Source organism: Coregonus clupeaformis, chromosome 12 (genome assembly GCF_020615455.1).
Source record: "Coregonus clupeaformis isolate EN_2021a chromosome 12, ASM2061545v1, whole genome shotgun sequence".
Classification (NCBI taxonomy): Eukaryota; Metazoa; Chordata; class Actinopteri; order Salmoniformes; family Salmonidae; genus Coregonus; species Coregonus clupeaformis.
Genome location: NC_059203.1, coordinates 46,393,634 through 46,408,305, shown reverse-complemented (window position 1 = coordinate 46,408,305; position 14,672 = coordinate 46,393,634). Strand labels below are relative to the sequence as shown.

Here is a 14,672-nt window from a genome sequence, read left to right as displayed (position 1 = left end):
ATGGTGTACCACGGAGGTGTGTGTGTGTGTATATATATGAACCACAGTGGTATGCAGTAAAGGATGCTGTGTGAGGGACAGAAATACCTATGCTCGGTCAAGCAAACTACTAGATACATCCTATTCCTCTCTGTACTGCTAGCTACATTATTGCTGTGACTCATGTGCAAGGTCAGCTGACCAACCGTGTCCGTTCTTTCGTTCGTTTGGACCAGAGTCAGTGTGTACTTGTTGTTTGGGGTCTGTAGCTAGCTAGCTGGCCATCTTGGCTATATTTGATAAAACACTACCGTAACGTTACGCAAAAGGGGGAGGAATCCAAGTGAGCACTGAATCCTGGATAGAAGTCACGTCGCTAAAAGAAGAAATATGTTACTGTAAATGCTGTCACTATAAATGGTTAGCTGGCAAATTGAGCTAGCTAACGTTAGCTAGCTTAGCTTGCTAGCTAACTGATTACTATGCTAGCGAAGCTTAGCAAACAGCCGGGGAACTGTTGGGATTGCTAACTAACTTTGGTTGATAACGTTAGCAGTTTGAAAGCTCTACTAAATATATTTGCAATATTTCTCAAACTTCGCTAACTGCAATTTGAACAGTGTTAGTTAGCAAGCTACTTAACGTTAGGCCATCTGGGGAAACCTCGTTTGCTAACGTAGTAAGCTAAGTTACCTTTTGGCGCTAGCTAGGTGACCTATCTATTTAGCGTGCTTACTAGCTAGCTAGCTATTGTTTGCAACGTTTGATCAGTGTGGTAACATTATTAGGCTAGCTAAAGCAACAGTACCTATGGCTTCTTGCTTTCAGATCCAAACCTGTAGAGAACTGACTGGCTGGCCAGCTCATATACTTGTTGCCTAGGAGTTTTCTGTGACAAGGGATAATGTCCCATCACTGAAGATGGGAGGCAGTGGATCCAAGGTGAAAGGTGCTTGGCCATTTGCTGGTTCAGGAGCTGGAGGGGATTCAGGCAGTGAGGGGCAAGAAGACCAGTCTGTGGCCCGACTCAAAGGGACCAGAAAAGCAACCCCATTTATTTTCACAAGAAGGAGGTAATAATGTGTGCTAAATGCAATAATATGTAGGCCTATATGATATGTGTATATAATCTACCACATGGTAGATCTTTAAATGAGTAAAGTGCTTTCCATTCTGCTCATTTTTCTTTTGTGTTTTTAGCTCTCTCTACTATGACGAGGATGGGGACCTGGCTCATGAGTTCTATGAAGAGACTGTGGTGACAAAAAATGGCCGGAAGAGGTCCAAGCTGAAGAGGATTCAGAAGAACCTCATCCCTCAGGTGAGCAGACTGACAGTGTTGGAAATGTTTCCAGTTACCTATGGGTGTTGTTTATAATTAATAGTGTGGATATTGTTATCTGTTTGCAGGGAATTGTGAAGCTAAACCACCCCCGGATCCATGTAGATTTCCCTGTCATCCTCTGTGAGGTGTGAATCCCACTGGGGTGGTCTAACATGGAAAAGACACACGTCAGTCAGTCTGCCCCACACTACAACCGCTCCATCCTGAACGCTAGTGTTCCTCTGAGAAGATGGGTGGGATGTCTGACTACACTCAGAAGCTGTGAACAGACCACCAGAGCTATGTTGCGGAGAGAATGAAAGGGGAGGAGATAGAGTAAAAGTTCTGCCTTCTGTGATGTAGAGAAGTATGTCTGTGTGAAAGAAAGGTAGCAAGATAAGGGAAGGTTTAGGAATTCCCACTGTATATGTTGACCATTTTCATGTTCTAATATTATCATATCTAAGTCTGCCTCTGTGATTGGAGGCCAGACCTGCACTAGTGAACTTTTTAATGTAAAAAAATAAATAAATAGCTGTCTGAGTTGGAAATACTTGAATAAATGGTTTACCAGGCTGAAAGACTGTGTTGAGGTAATCCCCTTTATTATCCAGTCCATATATGTTTCACATTCTGATGAAGAGTGTTGTTCCATAACAATGTGGTCACAGTAATGAGGTTTTCATGACTCAGACTAACATAATTTACTGGTCCATTCAAAAGCCTTTCTCCATTTGTAGTTATCACAATCCTGGGAAGCTGTTGGTGAATCATGTTTTTCTGCTGTACCTCAGTTTAGGCATCAGGGTGCAGTGCTCTTCTACATGTGGGTCTTATCATAGGTTTGATTCTCTTAACGTTTTTGGGACAATCATAATTTTTGCCAATTTACTTTGAATCATTTGGGATGATTACATTCTGTTATGACATGACTTATGAAATGTCTAGTTGTTTATGATAAAGTACTTTATAGACATATTTTGAAGGTCTGGTGAAAATCTTCTAATGGTAATCAATTTGTACAGTATCTAATGGTCCATGAGCATGATATATGGTCAGTTTCAGTGTTGTTGTATTGCTCTCCAATAGCATACGGTAGGCAATGGGTACAACAGGCATATCTGGCCCTTGTAATTGTGTGGGATGTGGTTTGGTGTGTTTCAGGGCTAGAGGTCAGACACTTTTATGTATTTCCTCCTTCCTTTCTTTTATGTTCTGCTGAGCAACTTCATCTGAAGATGAGTTACTCTAAAATGGGTGAGGCTTGTATATGACTATAAATGCATAAGGCATGTTTTGGTGTTTAAGCTTCACTGATGGAGTAAGCATGCCTAACAATATAGGGAAGTATTAGAGCAAAATAGAGACCTGTAAGCAATGTACAATGTGTGATGGAAAAATGTCTGTGAGGGTGTAGGTATGGGTGTGGATGTAAATATGTACATTTTACATTTACATTTACGTCATTTAGCAGACGCTCTTATCCAGAGCGACTTACAAATTGGTGCATTCACCCTATAGCCAGTGGGATACCCACTTTACAATTTTTGTTTGGGGGTAGAAGGATTACTTTATCCTATCCCAGGTATTCCTTAAAGAGGTGGGGTTTCAAATGTCTCCGGAAGGTGGTGAGCGACTCCGCCGTCCTGGCGCCGTGAGGGAGCTTGTTCCACCATTGGGGTGCCAGAGCAGCGAACAGTTTTGACTGGGCTGAGCGGGAACTATGCTTCCGCAGAGGAAGGGGAGCCAGCAGGCCAGAGGTGGATGAACGCAATGCCCTCGTTTGGGTGTAGGGACTGATCAGAGCCTGAAGGTACGGAGGTGCCATTCCCCTCACAGCTCCATAGGCAAGCACCATGGTCTTGTAACAGATGCGAGCTTCAACTGGAAGCCAGTGGAGTGTGCGGAGGAGCGGGGTGACGTGAGAGAACTTGGGAAGGTTGAGCACCAGACGGGCAGCGGCATTCTGGATGAGTTGTAGGGGTTTAATGGCACAGGCAGGGAGCCCAGCCAACAGCGAGTTGCAGTAATCCAGACGGGAGATGACAAGTGCCTGGATTAGGACCTGTGCCGCTTCCTGTGTAAGGCAGGGTCGTACTCTCCGAATGTTGTAGAGCATGAACCTGCAGGATCGGGTCACCGCCTTGATGTTAGCGGAGAACGACAGGGTGTTGTCCAGGGTCACGCCAAGGCTCTTCGCACTCTGGGAGGAGGACACAACAGAGTTGTCAACCGTGATGGCGAGATCATGGAACGGGCAGTCCTTCCCTGGGAGGAAGAGCAGCTCCGTCTTGCCAAGGTTCAGCTTGAGGTGGTGATCCGTCATCCATACTGATATGTCTGCCAGACATGCAGAGATGCGATTCGCCACCTGGTTATCAGAAGGGGGAAAGGAGAAGATTAGTTGTGTATCGTCAGCGTAGCAATGATAGGAGAGGCCATGTGAGGATATGACAGAGCCAAGTGACTTGGTGTATAGCGAGAATAGGAGAGGGCCTAGAACTGAGCCCTGGGGGACACCAGTGGTGAGAGCACGTGGTGCAGAGACAGCTTCTCGCCACGCCACTTGGTAGGAGCGACCGGTCAGGTAGGACGCAATCCAAGAGTGAGCCGCGCCGGAGATGCCCAGCTCGGAGAGGGTGGAGAGGAGGATCTGATGGTTCACAGTATCAAAGGCAGCAGACAGGTCTAGAAGGACAAGAGCAGAGGAGAGAGTTAGCTTTAGCAGTGCGGAGAGCCTCCGTGACACAGAGAAGAGCAGTCTCAGTTGAATGACCAGTCCTGAAACCTGACTGGTTTGGGTCAAGAAGGTAATTCTGAGAGAGATAGCAAGAGAGTTGGCTAAAGACGGCACGCTCAATAGTTTTGGAAAGAAAAGAAAGAAGGGATACTGGTCTGTAGTTGTTGACATCAGAGGGATCAAGTGTTGGTTTTTTGAGAAGGGGTGCAACTCTCGCTCTCTTGAAGACGGAAGGGACATAGCCAGCGGTCAAGGATGAGTTGATCAGCGAGGTGAGGTAGGGGAGAAGGTCACCGGAGATGGTCTGGAGAAGAGAGGAGGGGATGGGGTCAAGCGGGCAGGTTGTTGGGCGGCCTGCAGTCACAAGTCGCGAGATTTTATCTGGAGAGAGAGGGGAGAAAGAAGTCAAAGCATAGGGTAGGGCAGTGTGAGCAGGACCAGCAGTGTCATTAGACTTAACAAACGAGGATCGGATGTCGTCAACCTTCTTTTCAAAGTGGTTGACGAAGTCATCCACAGAGAGGGAGGAGGGGGGGATTCAGCAGGGAGGAGAATGTGGCAAATAGCTTCCTAGGGTTAGAGGCAGATGCTTGGAATTTAGAGTGGTAGAAAGTGGCCTTAGCAGCAGAAACAGATGAAGAGAATGTAGAGAGGAGGGAGTGAAAAGATGCCAGGTCCGCAGGGAGTCTAGTTTTCTTCCATTTCCGCTCAGCTGCCCGGAGCTCTGTTCTGTGAGCTCGCAATGAGTCATCAAGCCACGGAGCTGGAGGGGAGGACCGAGCCGGCCGGGAGGATAGGGGACACAGAGAGTCAAAGGATGCAGAAAGGGAGGAGAGGAGGGTTGAGGAGGCAGAATCAGGAGATTGGAGGGAGAAGGATTGAGCAGAGGGAAGAGATGATAGGATGGAAGAGGAGAGAGTAGTGGGAGAGAGAGAGCGAAGGTTGCGGCGGCGCATTACCATCTGTGTAGGGGCAGAGTGAGTAGTGTTGGAGGAGAGCGAGAGAGAAAAGGATACAAAGTAGTGGTCGGAGACATGGAGGGGAGTTGCAGTGAGATTAGTAGAAGAGCAGCATCTAGTAAAGATGAGGTCAAGCGTATTGTCTGCCTTGTGAGTAGGGGGGGACGGTGAGAGGGTGAGGTCAAAAGAGGAGAGGAGTGGAAAGAAGGAGGCAGAGAGAAATGAGTCAAATGTAGACGTAGGGAGGTTGAAATCCCCCAAAACTGTGAGGGGTGAGCCATCCTCAGGAAAGGAACTTATCAAGGCGTCAAGCTCATTGATGAACTCTCCAAGGGAACCTGGAGGGCGATAGATGACAAGGATATTAAGCTTAAATGGGCTAGTGACTGTGACAGCATGGAATTCAAATGAGGAGATAGACAGATGGGTTAGGGGAAAAATTGAGAATGTCCACTTGGGAGAGATGAGGATTCCTGTGCCACCACCCCTCTGACCAGATGCTCTCGGGGTATACGAGAACACATGGTCAGACGAGGAGAGAGCAGTAGTACATATAACATGCACTGTTACATCTGTCGTGTATTGGGATTATGCCTTTGTTAAATGTTTTTAAGTGGAACTGAAAGAATGTTGATTTTAGTATCAAGAGGGAATGTTTTAGTGTAACGCCACATACAACAGACAGGAAGTGTGTTGTAGACAGGGGATTGGACAGTAGAGGGAGCCACCCACATCTTGGGGAGATTATATATACTGGGGGGAAAACGAAGGAGAGGGCAGAGCGGCCATTCTGAGGCGTCGCTCTCCGGATGTCATGACATCTGTCACTTATGCTGAAGCTTGTGATATGAATAAACCTTATGATCCAAGTTCAGTATGAGCGGACTCCTTTGTTCATCAGCAATAATTGCCACCATTCACCCGATACGACAAATGGCGCCCAACGTGGGGCTGGTCTGCAAATCTTCTTTGTTGCATTCGTTGCCGCCAAGCTAACTCGGTCTGAAGTGCCAGAAAAGGGTGAGTTTTCCTCACAGATTGTTAGTTTGGATGCTATGTGATTGTACACTGGAGAAATGTACCATACGACCGTGCCTCGTGTGGCGTTATTGCTGATGACTGGGGGTCTGGCTAATCATTATACATTTTTAAAAACAGCGCAAAAGTGGGTAGAGCTTATGGATTGTTTATAGAGATGTGTTGCTTGAATAGTAAGTCAAGAACAATCGGGGCCAAGATATGTATACAAGTTAGGACATTGCAGGATTTGATAAGCCCTCAACGAGGCGACCGCATGGTGGGCCATAAAATCCTGGTAACGCGTTATGGGTTTCAGGTCAGTCTTAGACTGGGGTTTGGTTGTAGATTTAGTGGGGGTTGCTTGCCCATCTTCTGTCCGACGGGATATCTGCTTGGGGGGGACCGCTCATATAAAATATCCAGAACTCACGGCAGCCTAAAGTTAGGACAAAGGAAAAAGTAATTAAAGACGCAATGTCGGGTACATTGTTTTTATGCTACATGGTGCATACAGGCTAAGGCTAAATGCTAATGCTAATATGCTGCATGCTAACATGTGACCGTAGAGGTCCACTGCGATGGGAATAAAGCCTCTTAAATTATGTTTGTATGTGGAATTTCGGTTCTATGTTTTGTGAGCGCTGTTAAATGTTGTTTGACTATGAGGGGGAAACGGAGGTACAGCAGGACTGTTAACCGTCTATTTGGGGTTGGGGAGAGATCTAAGAATCTCCCTTCCACGGTGAAAAAGTATTTTTGAATGTATCGCGCATGCGTGGGATTTTACTAAACAACACATCTGTTACACTGCAGGGGGAGACAGGGAGACACAGACGAGGGAACAAAGAGGAGAGATTTTAACGCAAATCTTATAGTTTAAAGCGGCTGGTGTTTGAACATGAAACTATTTGTTGAGATGTAGTGAATTTATACATTAAATATATGTTGACGGAGTATAATGAATTAAATTAAATGACGGATTAAAATAAATAAAAAATGTTTTTGAGCGATCTATTTAGTTCTGAGTTTAGTCTTAGAGTGAATAATGGGTGAACGAAGGAATGTTGAATATGGTTGAGATAACTCAGTGATTGCAGTAACTACTAAAATCTTTTTCTGTGTCTCTGTTTTTGTCATATGAGAGGCGATAGGACGAGACGACAGGAGAGAGAGAGAGAGAAGGAGAGGGGTGCTGACGTAGCGTCACGTGACGCGGCAGAGGATCAAGTCAAAAAGGGTTTGAGACTGGTCTGGTTACAAAATCTTCTTTGATGTTATGACAATTTCACATAGGCTTGGCAAACTGATTCATTAAAAATTGCATTTTGGAGGCTATGTGCATCACGGGGGTTGATTGGAGTTGTGTTGGGAATCAAGGACTGACATTATTCTGTAAATTTAAGATAATTAGGTGCTTATAGAGCAAGGGGTTATAGAGCAAGGGGTTACAGGCTTTGTTTATGGGTATTGTAGTCTGAAGTTGACTACTTGCATTTGATGGGTTGTGGTAAGATAGCCACCACTAATTGATAAATTGGTGACATAGGATATAGGAATAAAAATTGGTTTTAATTATTCATGAATTTTTTTTTTTTGGGGGTTGTTTAGGTTTATATTAATAATTAAAGGGGGGAAGCCATAGGCTATATAGTCTAAAAATAAAGTAATTCACGATAAAGGAATATAAAAGGGTTGTTACAATGGGGAGAAAAGACAGCAAGGCTATAAAAGTCATTACACCGATTGGTATAGTACAAAATGGTAATCCTTTAGTTAAGAGTATTGCTAGGTTATCCGGCAAATGAAACAAAAGTTGCCCTTCATTCTCAAACAAAAACTGATAAAAGATTCCAGCGATAAGATAAAGGTATAGAGAAAATGCTAAAGGAAGAAAAGGCGACAGGAAAACTAATGGCAGAAGTTAGTACACCTTTCTCACATACGGATTCAGCAAAGACACCCACCTTACGAGAAGGAAGTAGAGCTTAGGGATGTTTATCCTCAGCTTCCGGTGATCATCCAGCAGGGTGATTGTTGCATCGGAGAGGAAGATGAACGAATAATAGATAGAGGACAAGCAGAAACGACCAGAAAGATGAATCCAAAACTCCAGAAGGAAGAAAAACCGAGATGTCTGGAAACTAAGAGAAGAATGAGGTTCGAGTTCAGATGAAGACAGCGATAAAGAGGAGACTAAAGGTGCTGTGTATTCAAAAGGAGTTTATCCTACAAGGACTGGCACAGAAGAAAAGTAAGAAGATGATGGAAGATGATATTTCGAGGACAGAACTTAGAATATAAGCTTTTGAAGAATCCTGATATGTCAACAGCAAGAAAGAACAGGATCAAGAAACTCTCAGAAAACTCAATCATACAACTGGTGGAGAAGAGAAGCTTTGGTTATGAAGAATCAAAGTGAACCAAATCAACAATCACTGTTACAGCTTCAACTGAACAATATCAAATGCAATTGTACCAGCCAAGGGGGGTACCAGGTGTTTCATATCCACAGCCAGTTTCTGGACAGACACAGAATTGGAGAGGAAGAGGACGAGAAGGCTTAGAAGGAGGAGGAAGATTTCAGCTACACTTCCAGCAACTTTCAGAAGACTGTTATAATTATGGACAGATTGGTCACTTTACCTGTGAGTGCAATAAGTCAGGAGGAAACAACAGAGAACATTTTTGAAGATACAGGGGCCAGTCAAGATCACCTGTTAGTGCCTAGAAGATACGAAGGGGGGTGTCAGCTGATAGCACCGATTAGAGAAGAAGAGAAAATATCCAACAATTGAAGTAAAACCAGAGGACTATGAGAAATAATGGTGAATAGTGGAAAAACTTATCTGTGTTCAGCCTAAAGAGGTTCAACATCTCACTATGTAAAATTAACTAATTAGGATAGGGATTTGAGGTAGTAAAACAGCTAATTACTCTTAGTGAACCAATTGAGCTATGCTATAAAAAATCAAGGAGAAATTAAAATAGACATACTAATATTAGAAGATACTGCTATTGCAGTGTTGGGAAGAGATGCATGGTGTAAATTGAACTGTACAATAGGATGTACACTAAACGGCTGTCTGGTAGAAGATGTTAAAAAAGTAGGGTTTTTGGGAATCATATTTGCTTAAAAAGATAATATCATAGGAAGGATGATAATCTATTAGACTGCCTATTAGACAATCTGTCTGAAAAATAAAGTTAAAAGGGGTGACTGTTATTCTGGGTTACATTCTTACACCAAGAGATTTCAGGCTAGGCTAAAAGGTGTTTAGTCGTTTGCCAAGTCTGTGTGTAAAGAAGTCAGAAGCAGGTGGGGACTTTCCCAATCACATATCCTAAAAATTGGTGGTAAAAGGATTTTGTGAATAAATCAGTGGGAAAAGGTTTTTAAAGGTTAGGAGAAAAGATTAGATTAAAAAAAGTTAGGAGAACTAGGGTTGAATGAACTCTAAGACAGTAAGCTAAGTTTCAAAGTTAGTAGTAAGAGAGAGAGAAGGGTGGTGAAGGACACTTTAGAGTAGGGGGATCAAGGTAATTATAGGTGTATTTTTATAATCAAAAGTTTGAAAGTTAGGGTTTAGAGTAGGGAGAGAGAGTGAATGTAAGTTACATTTACGTCATTTGACACTAGTGGTGATAGATGGAAGTACAAGCAAAGAGTTCAAATCTTTGGGGAAAATGGATGAAGTAACTAGGGACATTTACACTTCAGTCTATTAAAACAACAGTGAGAAGCAATTTAACTCTTTCAACATTGATAGTTATTAAAGCCATAAATATATCGCATTTGATTATAAGGGAACCAATATCTCCAGCACCCATTGTAGGGGAACGCTGTTTTTAGGGTTAGGATGGGGACGTTCCTCCCACATGGAGAGATAATTATGGAGAAGAAGTATTGTTATCAGGACCAGAAGTAGAAGCAAGCTGTTGCACCTAATCAAATGAGATATAGTTTGTACAACAATATGAAGTGGAAAAGGGTTATGAGTGATTGTTCATTCATTTTGCGTAATGTTACAGAGAAAGGTCAGGAAGAATATATGTGTACTTATCTAGTGCAAGCATTAAAATTTGTTCAGGTTAAGAATGATTGGTTAAAAGGCTATGTAATTCGTAAAGTGACGCTTATAATGGAAGATTTGAAGTCTGTTGAAGTTTCCACAGTCACCAAAGGAGTTCAGGAAGAATATGTTGCAGTAGTCACTCCAACAGTAAATAATACACATAGGATATCGGTAGTGAAGAGTGTTAATACATCGACTACATCAACTACTTTAATGGTAACTTTGGAAGGGATTAATGATACGATGGCAATAGCAAATGTAGGAAGTATGACACCGACAACAACTTTTCTGAAATTAAAGGGGGTAGCAAGAAGGACTCAGGGGTTTATGTTACGGATGGAGAGTGCTGTCAATGATAGTACGAATAGGGTTAAAATAGGAGAGCAGATAGTAGTAGAGTCAATATAGATTCATCTGAAATAGTGAAATCATGGAGGTACAGGATATGAGGTCTTTGATTTTAATGACAGACAAGGAGAGGTATCTGCAGTACCGCTCGTTAGGGAAGAGAGAAACTAAATGCATGTAGTTTGATTCTTCTGTTGTGAAAAATTAAAGATAGCAGGTAGGAATCTTTGGTTCCAGTAACTCATTCTGTAATATCAGTGAGGAATCTTGAGGGTCCATGTCTGTTGAGAATTCCAGCACCAGACACGTGGGGTTCGACCTCTATCAAGTATGTGTCAATCTTATGCTTTGAGATGGCTGTTGTATCAGCAACGAGCATTGACAGATAAAGTAATGTCGTTGTCACAACATTTGTTTAAGCCTAGGTATAAGTGTTCTTGGTTAAATGAATTACCCTATGTGAATATGTTGGATGGTAAAGAAAGTCAGGTAGCAGCGAACCCTGAATCATTTGAGGTGAAAGTAGTGAGGGCTAAAAGTTGTTTGGTTCTAATAAAACATATGAGGTAAGGGGTATGTTTATGGGAATATCAGATTGTGATGTTATATGATAACTTTGGTTATGCAGGACCTTAAGGGTAGTAATGAGAAATATAATGTAACTTTTTATGTTCCAGTTAGTAAGAAGAGCAGGACTTTGATGGTGAAAGATCAGCTTTTGCCTGTCAATGTGACTATTGGGAATGTTAAAGATATTTAGAGGGTTTGTGGTGATAAAGCATATATATTTTTACCCTATTGATGGATAGGATGTTGTTACATGTCGACGTTGAAGCTTCCATATGAGGTTTCTACCATTAAAAGAGGGGTACCACCGGACACAGATAAATCTGAAGCTAGGTTTGAAATTGGATGGAAAGAGACATGGAGACATGTCATAGATAAATCTAAGGGAGAAGGGGGGACTTTTTCCATGGTATGGTGTAACATTTGGGAAGATCATATTGATAATATTAGTTATACTTTGAGTCCAGATAGTTCAGATATTATCACTAGGGTTATATATGCATTAAAGAATATAAGGGATGCATTTGGTATATCTGAAGGAGCTGGAGGGTCAGGGAAGACTTGGTTGCAAGATCAGGTAGGCCCAGTAGGGGCAGTGATGGTTCAGATTTTAGTTGCAGCTTTGATAGCACTGTGTGTGAGGTTTGTAATTTGTTACTGACCTTTGAGAAAGCTATGAGATTGAGATAGGTTGGAGAGTGATGCCTGGAGACAACACTCAGATGCCGGTGTTGACTGTTCCTGATCTGGATGAAGATGGACAAGTAGAACTGAATAGATAAATATCCTTTTTGATTATTTGATCATTTTTAAAAAATTTTTTTTTCAATATTAGGGTGATTTTGGTATGATTTTATGAATCAAAGGGGGGAATAGGTTAATGTGATTCATACATCATTTATATATCATTTTTATATTCTTAGTTGATATTGATGTTTAATTTGAAAGTGTTTGTTTTGCAAAAGATACTGTTTGGTATTTTCTTTTCTTCCAGAAGCATTTGGGGGAACATGTGGAGATTGAAATACTCAAACAAGGACAATATGAAGGGACAATATGACTGGAGGAGATGAAACAAGGAGGGTGTGGAAAGATTCCGATTCCATCATCAACAATCCATTGGAAGAGGAGACTACGGGGAGATGAAGTGTAGTGGACTACATTCCAGTGTCTGCAATGAAATATAGACATATTTGATGTGTAATACATAATTGTGTCATATTCTTAGGTATTAATTTTTGTAGAATGATGTTTGATGTTATTGAATACATGTGAGGATCTTAGATGTTTTTGTTTATTTCGTGAATGCTTAGGGACAGGGAGTCTAGGCAGGGAGAGGTCCACTGTAGGGTCCAATGGGTTGACCAGCCTTAGAGTGGATATTTTTTGGATAGGATTTTGTTTGCAGGGGCTTACATGTGTATTTAATTGCATCATAGTTTCAAATGCATTTACATTGTTTATGAGTTTAGCTGGAGTACCGAGGTGGTTGCCTGGGGCAGAGGGACCGTGAGAGAATTTTACTGTCTTGATTGATGGATGGATTTGGAACGAAGGTTGCCGGACAGTTTTTTGCTCTTACACTCCATAAAGATTTGTTCATAGTAATGTATTCACACTTCATAAACAGTTATGCATATTTCATAGAAAGGTATTTACACTCTAGAGAATAATGTTTTTGGTTTAATGTTAAAGATACTCAATAAGATAAATTGTCACTTGTCATAATCCTATTCTGTTTGTTTTCGAGACTGTTTAGTCTCGAAGGGGGGAAATGTCGTGTATTGGGATTATGCCTTTGTTAAATGTTTTTAAGTGGAACTGAAAGAATGTTGATTTTAGTATCAAGAGGGAATGTTTTAGTGTAACGCCACATACAACAGACAGGAAGTGTGTTGTAGACAGGGGATTGGACAGTAGAGGGAGCCACCCACATCTTGGGGAGATTATATATACTGGGGGAAAAACGAAGGAGAGGGCAGAGCGGCCATTCTGAGGCGTCGCTCTCCGGATGTCATGACATCTGTCACTTATGCTGAAGCTTGTGATATGAATAAACCTTATGATCCAAGTTCAGTATGAGCGGACTCCTTTGTTCATCAGCAATAATTGCCACCATTCACCCGATACGACACATCATTTTATTTTATTTAACCAGGAAGTCCTATTGAGTTCAGAATAATGCTTTCTCAAGTGAGACCTTGATCTGACACACTTTTGAGTGCTATAGGCAGTTTATGTAAAGTATGTGAATGAATGGGTTTGGTTGAGTAAACATTGATTTTCATACATCTCAGAGATTAAATATCATTTTATAAAGTGATTTCTCACGAGCTGCAATTCAAATTGTAGCCTGTGTAGGTTAGAGAGAATTATACAGTACAGTCCTATGGTCCCTCTTCTAAAGTGCTTGTGATTGAGGTGACAGGGTGTGTGTTTCCATTTCCCCACATTGTTATCGCTTCCTGGCGTGCCTGAAGGCTGATGATGTAATGTCCAGGAGTCAAGGGTCAAAGGTAGGCACACAAGATGGAGGGAAACCACACATCTCTTCTCTTCCCTCACTCTGGCTCAATCACCCCTTGCCGCTTAGCCCTCGATTTGCACAAGTGTTTCACTCCCTCTCGAAGCTGAGGGAGTGAAAATTATTGACGGTGTAGGGGCTAATTAGACCCTCAGCCACTTCGACCATTAGAATTTCATGCTCGTTTTATTATTTAAAGGTTGCTGAAATTCTAATAGTTCGCCTAATTTCATTTTGTGGTAGAGAAACGCTGTGAAATATATTTTCAATAACCAAAAATATTGTATTTTTAGCTGTTTGAAGCTGGTGTAAAAAACAAAAGTAGAAGATCCAAAAACGAAACGTAACAATGGGAAGCATAGAAATAGCGCACATAGAACAGATCTACCACTTAGATTGCCTTCAAGGATAATTACAGATCTATAACTCACATTTCTATGTGAATTTGGTCGGGTTGCCCAAAAAGTTACATATTGCACCTTTAAAAGTGGAACATGAATTGCGTCATTCATGTCAGGGTGTGTCCCGAATTTTATGGGTTTATTGATCCCATCTCCACAAGTCACCTTCGGAATTTTGTCAGTAACACGTGACAACGGAGGGCCCTCCGAGCAGTTTGGTAGGGGCTAGGGGGTGGTTTGAGATTCACAATCTCTCAGTCTTATTCACACACACAAGCAGGTGAGTCAGCAGAGCTTGGAGAACAAACAGCGGAACAGAGTCAACTGAGTGACCCTCACAGGATGAGGCCTCACTTCCAGGGACTTTTGTCTATTATGTGCTCTCAGATCCTCCACTTCACATGCACCCTTTAGGCTTATGTTTTGTTGGCCTTTGCTTCTAACTATTTATTTCAAAGCCCATAGCATGCTCTGAATCTATCCATGAAGTTGGCAACATGACAACATGTGGTACTTGGTTGGCTCATTGAGCCAGTGCCAATGGCTGTCATCGTGTGCCTCCAGCGGTGATGTCTGCATGCCAGATGCCTTTGTCTGGACAGAGTTGAAATGCCACTGGTCCTAGATATACCATGCTTACATGGAGTTAAACTATAGGCTATTTGTTAACACTTGACATCATGGTGGAGCCTACTTAAGATTATTTATAAAAGGGTTTTAAGGGGTTTCAACTGTTA

General features: G+C 42.1%; 1 protein-coding gene across 4 annotated transcripts; it reads left to right on the top strand.

The window, feature by feature from the left end:
• The first annotated feature begins 60 nt into the window (after positions 1-60).
• Positions 61-2,014, top strand: LOC121578728 (tumor suppressor candidate 2). 4 transcript variants are annotated; one of them, XM_041893119.2, is made up of 4 exons: positions 61-171; positions 808-1,052; positions 1,180-1,300; positions 1,390-2,014. In XM_041893119.2, exons 2-4 carry the CDS (start codon positions 901-903, stop codon positions 1,453-1,455), a joined length of 339 nt encoding a protein of 112 aa, XP_041749053.1. In that variant the 5' UTR covers positions 61-171; positions 808-900; the 3' UTR covers positions 1,456-2,014. The 4 variants fall into 4 exon arrangements, with proteins under 4 accessions (XP_041749053.1, XP_041749052.1, XP_041749051.1 ...); XM_041893118.2 differs by lacking the exon at positions 61-171 and adding an exon at positions 184-322; XM_041893117.2 differs by lacking the exon at positions 61-171 and adding an exon at positions 184-399.
• The last annotated feature ends 12,658 nt before the right edge of the window (positions 2,015-14,672 follow it).

What these genes read in the sequence shown, in the direction of transcription:
- LOC121578728 (XM_041893119.2), top strand. Translation starts at nt 901, where the DNA reads ATGGGAGGCAGTGGATCCAAGGTGAAAGGTGCTTGGCCATTTGCTGGT. An exon ending in TTTATTTTCACAAGAAGGAG is followed by an intron (nt 1,053 to 1,179) that starts GTAATAATGTGT and finishes TTGTGTTTTTAG; the next exon opens with CTCTCTCTACTATGACGAGG. An exon ending in AGAAGAACCTCATCCCTCAG is followed by an intron (nt 1,301 to 1,389) that starts GTGAGCAGACTG and finishes ATCTGTTTGCAG; the next exon opens with GGAATTGTGAAGCTAAACCA.